Source organism: Suncus etruscus, chromosome 4 (genome assembly GCF_024139225.1).
Source record: "Suncus etruscus isolate mSunEtr1 chromosome 4, mSunEtr1.pri.cur, whole genome shotgun sequence".
Lineage (NCBI taxonomy): Eukaryota > Metazoa > Chordata > Mammalia > Eulipotyphla > Soricidae > Suncus > Suncus etruscus.
Window position 1 is genome coordinate 93,290,024 of NC_064851.1, and position 17,417 is coordinate 93,307,440.

A 17,417-nucleotide genomic window follows, 5' to 3' on the forward strand; every position below is an offset into this window, starting at 1 on the left:
ATATTATGCAGCCATCAGAAGAGATGAAGTCATGAAATTTTCCTATACATGGATGTATATAGAATCTATTATGCTGAGTGAAATGAGTCAGAGGGAGAGAGATAAACATAGAATGGTCTCCCTCATCTATGGGTTTTGAGAAAAATAAAAAACATTTGTGCAATGATTCTCAGAGACAAAATAGAGGAGGACTGGAGGGTCCAGCTCCCGACATGAAGCTCACCACAGGGATAGTCTAGTGCAGTCACAGAAATAATTACACTGAGAACTATCATAACAAAATGTGACTGAATTAGGGAAGTAGAAAGCCTGTCTAGAGTACAGGCAGTGTGGGGTGGGGAGGAAGGACACTTGGGATATTGGTCATGGGAAAGTTGCACTGGTGAAGGGTTTTGTATTTATATATATATATATTTATATATGTATATGTATATATGTATATATATTAAAATATCAAAAAGAAAAAAAGTAAAGATAAGGCCTCCCAATTCTTAAAGAACACAGGCTGTGTTCTTTACAATGACTGTATAGAAAAGAGGAGGTACAGTAAATGCAACCCATTTAAACCTCAACCCAGGACCTTTGCCTGGTCTGTATTGTGAATTGGGGGACAAAAAAGAATGAATACATGCACTTTTAAGAATTCTGCTTCTTCTATAACATGTCTTATATATTTCTTATTTTTTGAAGGTGCAGGTAGATTAGATTCTCTATTTGAACTAGACTTCCTCATATCCCCAGAAATGTCTCCATATAAATTAAAAGCTAATTAAAATTTATGAATCCCCAAAAGTTATGGTATTACTGAGAATAAAAAAAGTTGTTTATATTTCAGAGTTGTTTTCGCATATTTGATTGTTAGGATAGCTAGGTCATATTTCTTCTTTGCTGAGAGTGTTATATAATACATTACTTTTAACTTGGAGTTGTTCTTGATATAAGTCACATATCATTTCTGCAATGGTAATATAAAGAAAGCAGTATAATCACTGGTCTCTTAGTCTCACTTTGTATTTAGCTATAAAGAAATATTAGAATCTTAACTTATAAAAATGATTGCAAAAGATTAGAACATAATATTCTATGAATCATGTGTTCGTTGCATTATTTTATCAGCATACATAGGGATTCAACGTAATCTGCTGCTTTTTGGTATGTTTATTCTTACTCCACACTATCTATATGAAAATCTCTCTGGATAATATTGGATGTTTTCCCATTATTATCCCTCAGAGTGGTTCTAATAGTAATTAAGTTTTAGAAGGTAATTTGTTTTTTGTTTGTTTGTTTTTTAGGAGGTAATTTGTTGCCTCTTCCCAAAGCCAAATGCTAATCTTACCTGGATGGTCAGCACCTCCCACAGCTGGGAGGGGTCTGTGGTTGGTAATTAGAGTGGCCTGGGGGAGGGATGAGAGTGAAGCTCAGCGAGGAAGATGCAGCAGGTAGAGAGGAGATACAGGAGAGAAGCATGAATGTAGAGGAGCAAGAAAGAGGCTGGTTAGTTCAGAGGCCATGAGAGATATGCAATTGGCAGTTAGGGCCTTGTAAATAAAGTTGGATGTCCCCTAAACTTCATTTGACTGCTGTGGATCATTTCCTCACTGTTACCCCAGTACCTACAGAGCAGCCAGGCTGTAGGGGCTGCAGGCACAGGACTGGGCCAAGAAAGGCCTCTCCATCCATCCATCTATCCATCCACCACACTAGGACCATATAACTATTAATTAATACAAAATATTGGCGCCTGGTCATGGACTTTAACTCTAGGCCCTTGCAAGCAGCCAATCCAGGACCTAGGGTGGTTTTGTTCGAATCCCGGAGTCCCATGTGGTCAGGGACTATTTCTGAGCAGATAGCCAGAAGTATCCCCGGAGCACCGCTGGGTGTGACCCCAAAGCCAAAACAAAAGAAAACAAAAACCTTGATGATGGCGAGATTCCTGGTCTTGTGGTTAATCGTGGCTCTTTTCAGCTAGAGGGAGAGTGGAGAGCCCAAAAGATTGGATCATGTGGCTCCTGATCTAAACATGTCAGAGCATGCAGTTTTGAAAAGGGGATAGCTGAAAGCTTGGTGTAGCTTCCCAAAGGCCCAGGCACCAGACTTTTCTTCTCTAAAAAGTGCTTTTTCCGAAGACCTCAGCCTCCCAATTTTCAGAAACTTATATAGGTCACTGATTGGAAAAAGGCGAGAAAAAAGACTTTATTGATGGTGGACTGACATCTGGATGACGACCTATAGCCCCAAACACGATTTGGCTTTGGAACTAACGGATTTTCAGGCTAAGGCTATCTTAACTACTTTAAATTCACAGATAGCAAATAGCAAATAGCAAAGCAGTGAGAAGTGGCTGGAGAAGTGACTGACCGCTTCCTCCGAAAGCTACAACTGGAATGCTCCCTCCCTGTGGGCAAGCAAGTTGGAATCCTGTACCCTTAGGGCTCCGGGATCCATGGAGCGAAGCCATGGTTGAGCCCACACACCCTGGGGAGTAGCCATAGATTATCCGTGTCTGGACAACTTGGTGATGGTGATGGAAAAAAAGAAGAAAAAGGAGAAAAAGAACAGAAGCCAGACTAAAAGCTAATTTTTAAAAACTCCTGCATTTGAACTGTTTTAGATTATCTCTTCATTTTAGTTGTGCCATTGTCTTATTGGTTTAAATGTGTTTTATAATTAATATTTCCAATCGCATAGTGTTTTATTGGGTATCTTAATGTAGTAGCCTGTTTTCAAACTGTATTTTTTTGCAGAAATGTTCTTGTAATTTTGTTTAGGGAAATATGGAAAGGAACTAAGGATGTTCCAGTATAAAAATGCTTGGTTAAATCGCATTAAGAATTTTAAACTACAGATGTATTTTGAATAAAAGTTCTTTTTATGGAGAAGGCTTATATTTTAATTATACACTTTAAACATGGGAATTTAGGGTTCCTCCCTTTGATCAAATGTGGATGTCAGGAAAACAAAAACTAACCTTTCCTCTTTAAAAAAAAAAAAAAAAAAAAAAAAAAAAAACAAGAAATGGGGAGAAGTTACCCCTTCCCAAAGCCAAATGCTAATCTTACCTGGATGGTCAGAACCTCCCACAGCTGGGAGGGGTCTGTGATTGGTAATTAGAGTGGCCTGGGGAAGGGTTGAGAGAGAAACTCAGCAAGGAAGATGCAGCAAATAGAGAGGAGACGCAGGAGAGAGAGAGGCTGGATGCAGAGGAGCAAGAAAGAGGCAGGTTAGCTTAGAGGCCATGTGAGATATGCACATGGTCCTTAGGGCCTTGTAAATAATACTGGATGTCTCCTGAAACTTCATCTGACTTCTGTTGGTCATTTCCTCGTCCTTACCCTGATACCTACAGACCCGCCATGCCATAGGGGCTGCAGGCACTAGGCTGGGCCTAGAAAGGCCTCACTGTCTTCCATCCATCCATCCATCCTTCACCACTAGGACTTCATAATTAATAATTAATACAACAGTAATTTTTAAACATTACCAGAAAAAAGAATACAAATATCCATTTTTATTTTTTCTGAACAAATGCCTTGCAATATTTGAGTAGTGGTTGGGTATGCTAAGTTAAATTACCTGACTTCTACTCTTTCTGTTATCCTCTCCCCTTCACCAAGGCTGCAGAGAATAAAACATTTCCTGAACTACCATATACCTTCTCTTGATTCATTCCCTGCAGTCAGAATGTTTTTATCTCTAAAATAAAAATATATGAATTGTGAGATTACTCCACACACTGTATTTCTAAACACCACATGGACAGGTCTGAAGAAACAGGGTAGAAACAAAAAAATAATATACCAAGCCAGTCAGGAAAGGATGATCAAGGTGTCTGTGGCCTTTTGCCTCAGACTCTTTGCCTGAGCCAACCAGCCAGAACTCCTTTTTTTTTTTTTTTTTTTTTATTAAAAGAAATTCCTAATCCCAGGAGGGGAAAGCTCCAGAGAGTCAAAAATACATATCCAGTGGGCTTTTACATATTAAAGAAAATAGTTTAGGGAAGGAAGTTAGGGGGACACCTTTTTTGAGGTTGATAGCTGGGTGTCATCTTATCCTTATCTAAGACTTTAATTTAGAAAAGTCAGTTAAGAGACTGGAGCAATAGCACAGTGATAGTGTGTTTGCCTTGCACACGGCTAACCCAGAATGGATCTAGGTTCAATCCTTAGCATCCCACATGGTCCCCAAGCCAGGAATGATTTCTGACCAGGAGTAACCCCTGAGCATCACCGGATGTGTCCCAAAAACCAAACAGAAAAAAAATTCAGTTAAGTAGTGAGAGAGAATGTACTCAATACCATCATCTCTACTGATCTTTAGTTTATTTGGCATGTCTACAATTAATATTTCTGGGTGATTCTTTCCCATTCTTGAATGAGATTTGTAGTTTTCTAATCATAACCAAAAATGACTGATTTCATTAACAGTACAATTTTTGTGGTATTTTTCTGGAAGTAATTTTGGAGATTCAACTTGGCTTTAAACCTACTTTTTCACCTTTTCTAAGATGTCTTAAAATTAATGGAGTCCCTATAATTATTTTTCCTTGTTCCTATTAAAAATAGTTGAGTACATTTTTTAATTTTAAATTCCTCCCAGGCTAATGTCATTTTTTATAGTTGCCTGATAATTATTCAAAGTTTGACATTTCATGTACAAAGTAAATAAGGATCATACTAACACACACCTTTGGAAATAAAATTTAAAAAATTACAACTTATAATAATTTATAATAAGCAGGTCAGTGGATTCACTGGAAAACAATTTCAAAGTGTATGTTTGGCAAAGGGTTCTTATGGCACCATACAAAATTCTGTTATATTTACCTTTAAGAATACATTACACATTTATATGAAATGTACGAGAAAATACATATCATCAAAAAAGGCCTGGAGATAGCACAGTGGTAAGGCAAAGTAAGTTTGATTCTTAGCGCATGTTTTTGGGAGCATCACTGAGGGCGGCATTGGAAGCCCTCAGTACCAGTTGTTAGTTGGTTGACCAGATGTTCCTTTGCATTGCTAGAGTCTAAGCAACAATATGAGATATGGATCTTTTCATTATAAACAGCACTTAAGGGGGCCGGAGCAATAGTAGAGTGGGTAGGGCATTTGCCTTGCATTCATCAAAACTGGTTTGATCCCTGGCATCCCTTACTCTCCCCCAAGCCTGCCAGGAGTGATTTCGTAGTGCAGAGCCAGGAGTAACCCCTGAGTGCTACTTTGAATGGTCCAAATATGAGAGAGAGAGAGGCAGAGAGAGAGACAGACAGAGAGAGAGAGAGAGAGAGACAGAGACAGAGACAGAGACAGAGACAGAGAGACAGAGAAAGGAGAGAGAGAGGAGAAAGAGAGAGAGAGCTGAGCTTGACAGGATCTTGAGAATAAAGGGTTAGAAGTGATTATGCTTTCTCATTTTTGCAGCTGGATTTATGTTGACATCATTGCAAACTGAAAGCAAACTAGGTATGGAGAAGGATTGTATTTTTGTTCTATGGGCATCTTTATGTTAAATCAGCACTAAGCAGAATTTTGGATCTGGCAGTTGGAGTAACAATATGTTCTAAGCGCCCCCCCCCCTTAAAAAACAAAAATTTAAATACAATGGGAGGAAAGAGAGAAAAGAATTGTAATTGCTAAATTTGAGTCCCCTTGTTCTGTTGCCAGCAAAGGGAAGGAATTTACTTTTCATTGAATGTCTGTTCTAGTAAAGTAGGAAGAAACTCTGTGAAGTTGAGAGTCCTCTTTTGTTTCTAAATACTCAATCCTTGACACGTTTTGCCTTTCTTGAATTACTTCAGACCAGAACAAACAGAACAACAGTTTTTTTATTCACACTGTCTTTCCACTTCCTGCCTCTGCTACCAGAGGCTACCAATTTGTATATAGACTGTATTTATGTAATATATTTTTAGGAAACCAATGGTCATTTAAAATAATTTAATATCTTACTAAATGATCTTACTAGAAGATTTTAATTACAGATTACTTAAAATCTTACTAAACGCTTTTTTTAATATAATTATTTTGAACATAGTGGCTTACATAGCTAAACGTTTTATGTTTAGTTTTTTTTAACATGGATTCTATAATCCGTTGAAGGAAGAAAAAGAAAAGGGCATTCTTTACTTTTGTAACTCATTAGTAAATCCAAGCAATACTCCTCCTTATGTCCCTATTCCATCTCTGTTGAGTTCTCACGTTCTTAGAGAAAAGCAATGGGATTTATAGATTCACTGGTTTGTGCTGGGTTGAGTCCAAAATGAGTTATTTTTCCATTGATACTCTGCTGGTGTAGCCTTCACAGTACAATCTAGGAAAGGCAATTACACCATTTCCCCTCCTCCTTTCCTAGTTTGGGATATTCATGTCTTTGGCTCTCCCCAGTAACTATGCGAGGAAATAAAAAGACACTATTCATCCTCCTTTGTTTTTAAAGTCTGGTCTTTCAGGAGTTTTCTTTGAGGGGGGTCCTCATTTATAACCTGCTTTGGTTTAACGGAAATCCATCTCAATGTCCAATTATGCACCTTTTTTTCTTTCTTCACAGTCTGCCTTTGCCTTTGCCAACTTTTCAAACTGAACTTGAAAGACCCTCTCTCATTTCCGGTTCCCTGCCTCTAGCCCCATTGAATCCTTGCAATAGTTTTCTCAGGCAGTGTGAAGGCTGCAATGTGGGGGTGCAGCCCGGCCTGCTCTGCTAACCCAGTGGCCTGAGTCAATCGCAGAGAGGATTGGAACCTCATTCACCCCACGCCCCCATCTCCTCTAGCAACATTCTCCTGGAAAGAGGAACATTGGAGGGGTGTGTTTGCTATTCAAATCCTTGGCTCTGTGCCTACCTCTTTTCCAAATAAGAAGGCTGGAGCTGCTGTACGGTGTAAAGAGGTTCTCAGCACTGAAGATACTTACTCTTCACTCTTCTGTTTTTCAAGATAACAGGGTAGAGAGCAAAGATGGTCGAGGCTTTCTGTGCTACCTGGAAGCTGACAGATAGTAAGAATTTTGACGAGTATATGAAAGCCCTAGGTAAGAAAAGATAAAATACGCTGTTCTCTTCTTAACCTGTAGGTTCAGATACTTTCTGCCCATCAGATTAGCAAGAGACAAAACCAGATCATATTGTCATAATTGGATAATAGGCTGTGCATTTCCCACAGATTGGATTTTGAAGGAGACATAAGTCTGCTGTCTGCTTTTCTTGCTCAGGGCTAAGTACTGGCAAATTTCGTAGTTGTGCAAGGTGTGAAGCAAGGTGCGTTTTCATTTTCTCTTTAGCATTAGCTATTTCTGCATTCAAGTAACCATCTATTTATTGTTACAATGGAGTGGAGTTGTTATATTAAGCAATATTTTTGGGGGGGGCCACACCCAGCGTTGCTCAGGGGTTACTCCTGGCTGTCTGCTCAGAAATAGCTCCTGGCAGGCACGGGGGACCATATGGGACACCGGGATTCGAACCAACCACCTTTGGTCCTGGATCAGCTGCTTGCAAGGCAAACGCCGCTGTGCTATCTCTCCGGGCCCCATAAGCAATATTTTTATGTTAAGCATGCTCTGATAAAATTTATACTTAGGGTTATAGATATAGTCTAGGAAAGCAAGATTTCTGCTTTGTAAGCTATTCTTGAAGTTGCAGCTGACTATATTTTTTCCCTTTGCTATATTAGGAGTTGGTTTTGCCACTAGGCAGGTGGGCAATGTAACCAAACCAACAGTGATCATCAGTCAGGAGGGGGACAACGTGGTGATCAAAACTCAAAGCACTTTTAAAAACACAGAGATTAGTTTCCACCTGGGAGAAGAATTTGATGAAACCACTGCAGATGACAGAAATTGTAAGGTAAGACAGACGTTTTTTTTTGTTTTTTGTTTTTTCTGGTGGAAGTAGGGAGAAAAAGCGTATAAGAAAGAGATTCCTAATTCTCTCTTTTAAGATGGTGGAAATAAAGAATATTATCAGTAGTTCAATACAAAACAAAGGACACTAGAGTTAATCTTTCTGTTTTCATTGCATGTTATTAATATTATGTTCATTGCTGCTTGTTATATATAGCTCAAAGCGCCAATCTGTTTGACTCTTACCACATATTTTTCACAGTATACATGAAATCTGAATTTCAGAAAGTGTATAATAGTGTTGGTTTGAAGGAAAGATTGCATCTTATGGGATGTCTCTGGTAGTTTCAGATTGACAGATTGCTTCATTCTAAACACTTTAAAACATGTTTCTTAGTCAAAGTAATTTTTAGGGTACTATAGATGAAGAAATTTCAAATATTAGAAATTTCTGACTCTATATATTTATGCTAGATCAAATTATAAATGATTAAAGTTCACAAAACAACTCTAAAGCAACAGAGGATGTCACTTTTTTAACTCCTATATAAAAATTCTGACTTTATTGCTATGATCTGTGTTTTGTTTTTACCTCAGTCAGTTGTTAGCCTGGATGGAGACAAACTCATTCATGTACAAAAATGGGATGGCAAAGAAACAAACTTCATAAGAGAAATTAAAGATGGCAAAATGGTTATGGTAAGTAATGTCAAGTCTATAACTTCCTTGCTTTATACTCCCTATGCTCTATTTCCTTTCCTCTTTCGTCTGTCAAATCCCTTCCTCAGTTTTATATTCTTCCTGCTTCTCTCCCTCTTCTTTTTCCTTCTTTCTTTCTCCTCTTCCTTTCAACTTTCTCAATAACAGTAAGTCCGTAGCAAGGCTCTTTAGCCATGTGAAAAGCAGGAGGAAGAAACTATTTTAGTTAATGTTTTTCTCCACAGTTAAATTTAGTAAAACAATAAAATTCTATTCAGTGTAGTTTTAAATGGCTTTTATTGATTTAGCTAAAACTCTGTCAAAAGAAAATAATTTGTATAAGGATTTTGTACACTTAATCTTCATGGCAGATATAAAACCACTAAGCATAAAATGCATACATTGTTGACTACCATAAGAATATCAAGCTTCTGGCCTTCTAAAAACTACTTTATGGTCTTTCAATAAATAAGAGATCATTAAACATTTTAGATATTATTTTGTTTGCTTTGGGACCACAGCCAGTAGTTAGTTGCTCAGGGCTTACTCCTGGCTCTGTGCTCAGGAATCTGTGCCAGAAACCACTCCTGGCAGCTCAAGAGACCAATTGGGGTCAATAGGATTCAAATTGGATCATTTTCATGCAAGGCAAACACCCTACCTACTGTACTATGGCTGTGGCCCCACCATTTTATATTTTAATTGTGTATATATTAAATATATTAATATTATTAAATGTATAAAATATATATTTAATTTGTTTATATAATCTATATAAACTTACTACAGATAATTCTGACTATATCAGAAAAAATATAGCAAACTTATAAAGAGCTTCTCTAATTTCTGCTTAAGGCAACAGTTTAATATTGTATTCTTTTTTTTTTTTTTTGGTTTTTGGGCCACACCCGGCGGTGCTCAGGGGTTGCTCCTGGCTTTCTGCTCAGAAATAGCTCCTGGCAGGCACGGGGGACCATATGGGACACCGGGATTCGAACCAACCACCTTTGGTCCTGGATCTGCTGCTTGCAAGGCAAACACCATTGTGCTATCTCTCCGGGCCCTAATATTGTATTCTTTTGGTGTTTCCTTCTATATGTAAAATGAATTTTAAGTATATCTGTTTAAAATTGGGCAGTTATGAGCAGGGGCTGGAGTGGTGGCGCTAGAGGTAAGGTGTCTGCCTTGCAAGCTCTAGTGATGGATCCCCCAGCGACCCATATGATCCCCCAAGCCAGGAGCGACTTCTGAGCGCATAGTCAGGAGTAACCCCTGAGCATCAAACGGGTGTGGCCCATAAACCAAAAATGAATCAAAACGAAAACAAAACAAAAAAAAATAAAATAAAACTGGGAAATTATGAGCAAAATTATAAAGTATCATTTTAAAATGATTTTTTCTATTGTTGGCATAGCATTATAAACTAGAAAAAATATTATGCCTTAATCCAGTATCCCAGATATTTTTCAGTGCATGAGTAGTAGTATTTTAATGATAGTGACAAAATTAATGTGTCAATTAAACTGAGGGGAAGGTAGGTGAAAAACTGTTTTTCTATCCATCTATCTATCCTCTATCGATATATTTTCTATGCTAATAACAAAAATTTATTTCTTTTCAAAGAAATAGCAGATTTTTTTTTTTTAATTTTTAGGTCACACCCAGTGACACTCAGGGGTTAGTCCTGGCTATGCACTCAGAAATCGCTCCTGGTTTGGGGGACCATATAGCACGCTGGGAGATCAAACTGTGGTCTGTGGTCCTGGGTCAGCCACTTGCAAGGCAAACGCTCTACCAATGCACTATTGCTCTAGCCCAGAAATAGCAGATGTTTAAAGAATTAACTTGCTTCTTTCTCTGGCCTAAAATGAAAGCTGTTCTAGATAGAGGTTGACATTTTCATGTCACTACTTTTTACTTTTTGTAGATGAAAATGGAGAGTGAGTAGCAGAGGAAGGTCTTCCTTTTATATAAAAGGCTATTTCATGTGTTCTGTGATCATCATCAAAAAAAAAAAGGATTTTTAAAAGATTCCATCTGAAGTTCTGAACTGCTTCTTTTTTCCTTTAAGACAGAAAAAGTAGATTGCTCACCTATTTCAATATATGACTGTCAAGATTTTTAAAAAGAAGTGTAGAGGCAGATGGGAAGGGGAGGAAACGTGGAGGAAACTGGAGACATTGGGGCAGGAAATGTGTATTGTACTGTAAATCAGAGTCTTTTAAAGGGGAAAATAGGAATATAGAGAAGGAGAAAAAAAGAGAGTAATAAAGAGAAGAAAAATGTATGTCCAGAGACAGGAAGAGGAGAGGGTTAGAGGGAAGCTGGGGACACTGGTGGCAATAAATGTACACTAGTGAAGGTTGTTGTACATTGTATGATATAAATTATGAATAACTTTATATATGAAAAAATACCTGTATTATGAACAACATTGTAAGCACAAAATAAGAAAAAAATAGTATGGTAAAAAAATAAAAGGAAGCTGATGTAAAGGATGACAAGGGCAAAGCATACCAATGGAAATTAAACCAACATTTGAAAATAGTAAGCAATGAAAAAATAAGCATTGTTTTACATTTTAGAAAGTATCTTTACCTCCTTCCTTCCCTTGTGGTGTTATCCAAGGCATGCACATGGGCTTAATCTGCTCACACTTGTGTGTGCTATGTGTGGGACTCCTGGAGTGATGGTACCTGCACATACTCTGGCTCACTGGGTGTCACACTTTTAACCATCGTGTTCGTTCATCCTTACTTAACAATTTTGCTAGGATCAAATACTTTAGTTTTATTGCTCACATCACACACAACTTCAGCTATTATGAACAGAAAAGACATCTGACTGTATCCATTGCATGTTATCAGCACCTGAGACTAAACTCTTGACCACATGCTTGCTACTAAGATATTCTTGGGGCCTTTTTGTTTTGTTTTGTTTTGTTTGTTTTTTTTGGGTCACACCCGGCGGTGCTCAGGGGTTACTCCTGGCTGTCTTGTCTTCTCAGAAACAGCTCCTGGCAGGCACGGGGGACCATATGGGGCACCAGGATTCGAACCAACCACCTTTGGTCCTGGATCGGCTGCTTGCAAGGCAAACGCCGCTGTGCTATCTCTCCGGGCCCTCTCTGGGCCTTTTAAAGTGGCTTCAGAGCAACTCCTCAGTTGAATTTGACATGAATATACTTTACATATTATACTTAATTCCAAGGGTTCACTTAAAATATAGCTAAAGTCAAGAGAATATTTATAATGCTGGCCCTTTCTTGCTGATTTTGGAACAAGTCAGTCCAAATTCTATTTGCCCAAATGATGTCCTTTGTAAAACTCTGCTGAAATATTTTTAAGCCACAAATTGAAACTATTAAAGACACTTATTACACATTTTTAGCTTCAAAGCAAAGTGCTAATTTATGTCAATTACTCTGATAGTTTAAGGCAAAGGAATTATTTTGATATGAATCCAGATAGCTTATCTCAGTTTTCACATTATTTTCCTTTTGGACATATAAATTTATGTCTACTTGTTTTTACTTAATTTTTTTAAGAAATGGAGAGTTTACATATATTATTTAATGTCTACAAATGCCATCATTAATTTTTATAGCTCAATCATATATGTGATGATTTATAACAATTCAGTTTCTGTTAACTTCTATGTAAAAAAACTTGATTATTTTTTAATCTTACAGACTCTTACTTTTGGTGACGTGGTTGCTATTCGCCACTATGAAAAGGCATAGGAAGATACCTCATCTGCAGTTGAATATGGGATCTAATTTTTCTATTTACTCAAGTTGCAGTGCTATACTGTTATTCCAGTAGGCAACTGATCACCAGTTAGGCCATTTGCGTTTGCTGTGGAAATGGGAAAAGAAGACTAAAAATTTATTTCAATATGTGTTACTCCAAATAATTATCCAGTTTTGATGTGCTAAGGTATCATGTTTTATAAATTACATCAAGTTTTCAGAACCATTTTTAAATTATGTAAAATTACATAAAATTACATTATGGTATGTAATTTTAAGAATGTAAACTAAATTGGAATAAAGATTTTGTACCCATGAGTAATTTTGTTATTGTTTTTAAGATTACTAAATTTCTGGGAATTGAATATTAAAGAGGTTTTTAAATATAATGGGTTCTTATTGCTTCACATAAAACTGGAAAATTTTAAGGAACTAATTGAAAAAATAAGCAGAATCCTAGGGAAGTAGACAAAATGTCTCAATTTTTCTTAAAAATTTTTAGAGAATAGTGATAATTAACTTTATTTGTCCTGAATCTAAGTAATTCTTGTTATAGTAGAATGGTTGGACTATACACAAATGTATTCTTATTATTAGAAACTGATTCGTCTGAACAAAGAATATAAATACCTTTTTTGGTATGTAAGGGCATACCATGCTATGCTCAGGACTTATTCAGTACTCAGCATCATTCTTGGCTTCTTGGAAAGCTGCTCACAAAGCAAGTACCTTACTCACTGCTCTATTTCTCTAGCTTTAAAATAATAAAATTAAACTATTACATATAATTAAACTAGCATACAAATAAAATTTTCTCAATTTAAAATTTTAATTTTGGGGAGAGGACACACCCAGTGGTTCTCAGGGGTTACTCCTAGCTATGTGCAAAGAAAATACTCCTGGTGGGATAAGAGGACTATGTGGGATATGGGGGATTGAACCTGGGTCCGCTGAATGCAAGGCAAATATCCTACCAGCTGTGCTATCACTCGGGCCCCAAATTCAAAATTTTCTATTGAAATGTTAGTAAGGAATGTATATATTACTCAAGATAACAAAATATTATTTCCTAAATGTTAATGCTAAAATAAGTATGCATAGAATATGCGGTAAGGCCTCAAAATGTATGTGTTTGTATGTGTGTATGTGTTGGAACTGTGAACATAAATAGGCATTACTGGCTAGCTTTTATATTTATAGAGTACAAAATAGTATAAATAAATATTGTATTTTAATTGTTTATAAACTGTCTTTTGTAAACTTTCTAAATTTTACAATGTGAAAAAAACAATTTAAAAACAACAGATATTATTTTTACTTACCAATACAGAAATTGAAGATTAGATTAAAATTGTTTTTCTTTTCTTTCAAAACATATCAACTAAGTTTTCTTGTCAAACAAATAAGGTTTTTATTTTATTATTTTTTTATTTTGACAGGGCACACCCAAGTGCTCAGGGCTTACTCCTGACTTCTGGCTCTACGCTCAGAAATCAATCCTGGCAGGACTAAGGGGACCATAACTGGTACCAGAGCTTAACCACAGTTGCAAGACACTTAGTATTCTACTAGCTATACTATCTCTTCAGCCCCCATTTTAATCGTTCCTTGATCTTTCTTCATTTTTCCATTAGCCTCTGGGGGAAGGCACATCTTTTACAGGACAAATATAAATATTAATTTTTAATCAATCCAGTGATTTCAGTAAGTTTCTAATAGTTTAAGTCTCTCAGTTAAACGTTCTCCTAAAAGTATGAGGGAACATGACAATTTGTCAATATTATTGAAGCAGCTAGGTAGGAAGACAGTAAGTTCTTAGAATGTAACAAAATTTCTTGGGAAGTGATAAAATCAAGAAATGGAATTTATGGGGCCGGAGAGATAGCATGGAGGTAAGGCGTTTGCCTTTCATGCAGAAGATCATTGGTTTGAATCCCATATGGTCCCCTGAGCCTGCCAGGAGCAATTTCTGAGCGTGGAGCCAGGAGCCAGGAGTAAATCTTGAGCGCTGCCCGGTGTGGACCCCCACCCCCCCAAAAAAAATGGAATTTAAAGAACTTACTTGAGCCCTAAGTCTACCAGGACACACCTGATAAGAGCAGCTCCAGCAAGAACAAAAGCAAGGAAAGGAAGGTCAAAGAAGGTGAATTTATATTACCCCTTCCCCTTTCCTTACCCAAGACAACCACAGTAGGACAAAGCCCCAGGTGGGGCAGGTTTAGAAACCTAAGTAAGTCAACAAGGAGCAAAGAAGACCTGCATGTGCTCTTTGGACCTGTTGGGACCTGGGTTATGACACCATTTTGTAAAGGCCACATGGCTGGTTTCTTCTCAGGTTCTGAGCAGGGAGAGATGCCATTTTGTGAGAACTACATTGTATAAACCACAAGCTAGATCTTCACAAGCCTATTTCCATAGACACTGCCCCAAGCAACGTTACCTATTAGGGAAAGGCAAGGGAGCAGTAGGAAGGTAACCCTAGACCAGTGCTTCTCAATTATTTTCTGTCATGCCCCCCTAGGAAGAAGAAAACATTTTTTGCGCCACCCCTGTGCGACTGTAAATAGTATCTTTATTAAAAAAAAAACTTTAACCTGCAAAACAAAAATATATAAAATAATTTGAGCTGATTTTTTAATCAGAGGTGATTCTGGATTAATGGCTACAATGAGCATGTTTTGAAATGCATAGCTTTTCTAAGCGGGGTTTGAAGCAGGACACAGCTCCAGAGACAAACAGAGACATAAACACAAGGCTTAGCTTGTTATGACAGTGTTTGCCGAGGTCAAATGCACCCCTTTACGAACCTCGTGCCCCCCCCCCCGGGGGTGTGCCCCACTATTTGAGAAGCACTGCCCTAGACAATAGCCAATCATTTTAAAGATCATCAGAAAGCTGGAAAACTCCCTATGTCCCTTCCCTATATAATCTTCCTCATTTCCTTTGGGAGATGACCCTGAACAGCCAGGGTGGGGGCCTTTTTGGCAGACAGATTAAAGTATTAAACTTTATTTTAGCTGAGTGGTCTTGTCCTTCAAGTCTGGACTCTAGCAGACCCAAGCACTATGCCTGCAGGCACATGTTGCCTGTATCACCCCACACAAAAAGTAGACTTTTCTACTTTCACGCTAGATTGTGTACCAGGGCTTTCTCCACCTTTGGAGAAGCCCATGTTTTTTCTTGAGCTTGTTACTCTCTTCCTTTCTTATACTCTCTCCTCCCTTCCTCAGAATTTTCAAATAAAAACCTGCTTTTTACTTCACTGAATAACTCCTTCTGAAATTTTTTTCTGTGAGGGAGGAGAAGGACCTGAAAGGCCTGGGTAAGGGTTAGGACTGACTTACCTCATTCCAGCCTGAGTTCATTGCTTCAAAGGAATCATATTGCAGGGATCAACTTCCACCTGACCAAGGAGACCTCAGGTGTTGCTCAACAACCTAGTGGGGCTGTCAGGACTTGAGGTCCAAGCTGTGCTCATGGAAGGGGTTCATGGAAGACATTTTGGTCCCAGATTTCTCAACCATTCCAGGGCGGCTGAGGTAGAGAAAAGACTACAGATTGCCTTCTGGAAGGTTGCCACCTCTCTCCTCCCTACTCCAAATAATTCACCTGGGTACCTCCACCATCATCACTATTGTTGTGTATGCAAATATTATAAGGGACTATTATGCTACTGACCCTACCCTGATCGGTGATTGTGCCCTACCCTAGGGTGTGACCTGACATTCTGCCCCCACCCTAGGGTGGTACCTGATTCTGCTTCCACCATTGGGTGGTACCTGATCCCACCATTGGGTGGTACCTGATTCTGGGGGATAAAAACAAGGGTCTGTTTAAGGCGAGGGGCTTTTGGCAGGAACTGAGGCTGAGGGTTTGGACTTCAGTCTTGTCCACAGAATAAAGCTAATATTTCCACAAGCCTGACTGTCTGCGAGCTGTTTACCCACCGTTTCACCTCAGAACCATCTGCTAGACAGGGTGGCAGATGCGTGCTTCAAGCTGAAGGGGAAAGACCTCATCCTCCATCCCTCCATCAGTCAACCCCATCAAGGGTTGACTTGCAACAACTATTACCTAAAGATTGTATGTAATTACCATTAATTTAATTAATGAAGGTGAAAATATAAAATATAGAAGATTTTGCAATTGAACTATCACTGAATTTCCAGAGATGAGGCAAATTTACCAAATACACCAATTTTATCTTTATTCTGAAAGCATGAAATAGCATTGAAGATCAGTTTCTGTTTTTCTGATATCTGTTTATCTGGTAGATCAAATATGTTTAGAAACCTCTGAGGACTTCTTAATTCTCTACAAAAGATACCAGGCTAAGTATAGGAAGTCAGCATTGGCTCATTATAAATTAGACCAAAAATCACCCTGCTGGCATTAACTTTCATAACAACCATCTTTCTGGAAAACAATAAAGATTGAGAAGGAATGTGGAGGGGGGTTGTTTAAATGAATAACAAAGTTTACTAGGTTAAGAAGATAAGGGTTGTTGTGGTGACTAAATGAGTTTTCAGAGAAGATAATTAACATATTTGGGAAGTTACAAAGTATGTTTTTTCAAGTCTTATTCTATGTCAAAGAGTAATCTGCCAGTGTTAGTACTTTTCTGACCCCTCCCTATCTCCACCCGTCATGACACCCTTTAAAAAAACAAACATATAGTTAAAAGAAAAGAGAACAATTTCCACCTTTAAGATAAATTCCAATGGGCCTGCAATATTAGTTTTAAAAAGAGATGCCCAGGGTTGAGCTACACATCAGAAATGTTGAAGAATTTTGCTCTGTAGAGCATATCAAGGAAAGCAAAAGAGGATTTGAGAGAGGGTACATTGGGTAGGGCACTTGGCTTGCAAGTGGCCTACTCTGGCTCTATCCCCATTATATCTTCATATGAACCCCTGACCCCAGAGCCTGTGATAACTCTGAGCACTGCTATGTATGGTCCAAAGCAAATTGAAAGGAAAAAATAAAAGAAAGCATAAAGTCAGTGGTCCTCAAACTATGGCCTGCGGCCCACATATTGTATTTGTTCCTGTTTTATTTCTTCAGTTCAAAATAAGATATCTGCAGTGTGTGTAGGAATTTGTTTATAGTTTTTGTTTTTACTAAGT

The 17,417-nt window shown here is 37.9% G+C and overlaps 1 protein-coding gene and 1 non-coding gene across 2 annotated transcripts; both read left to right on the top strand.

The window, feature by feature from the left end:
* The first annotated feature begins 478 nt into the window (after positions 1–478).
* Positions 479–616, top strand: LOC126007978 (small nucleolar RNA SNORA51). The gene has a single exon (XR_007495437.1). It is a non-coding gene; the product is annotated as a small nucleolar RNA SNORA51 (small nucleolar RNA).
* Positions 617–6,901: 6,285 nt separating this feature from the next.
* FABP7 (fatty acid binding protein 7) lies at positions 6,902–12,377 on the top strand. The gene is made up of 4 exons (XM_049771154.1): positions 6,902–7,031; positions 7,673–7,845; positions 8,439–8,540; positions 12,232–12,377. Exons 1-4 carry the CDS (start codon positions 6,959–6,961, stop codon positions 12,280–12,282), a joined length of 399 nt encoding a protein of 132 aa, XP_049627111.1. The 5' UTR covers positions 6,902–6,958; the 3' UTR covers positions 12,283–12,377.
* The last annotated feature ends 5,040 nt before the right edge of the window (positions 12,378–17,417 follow it).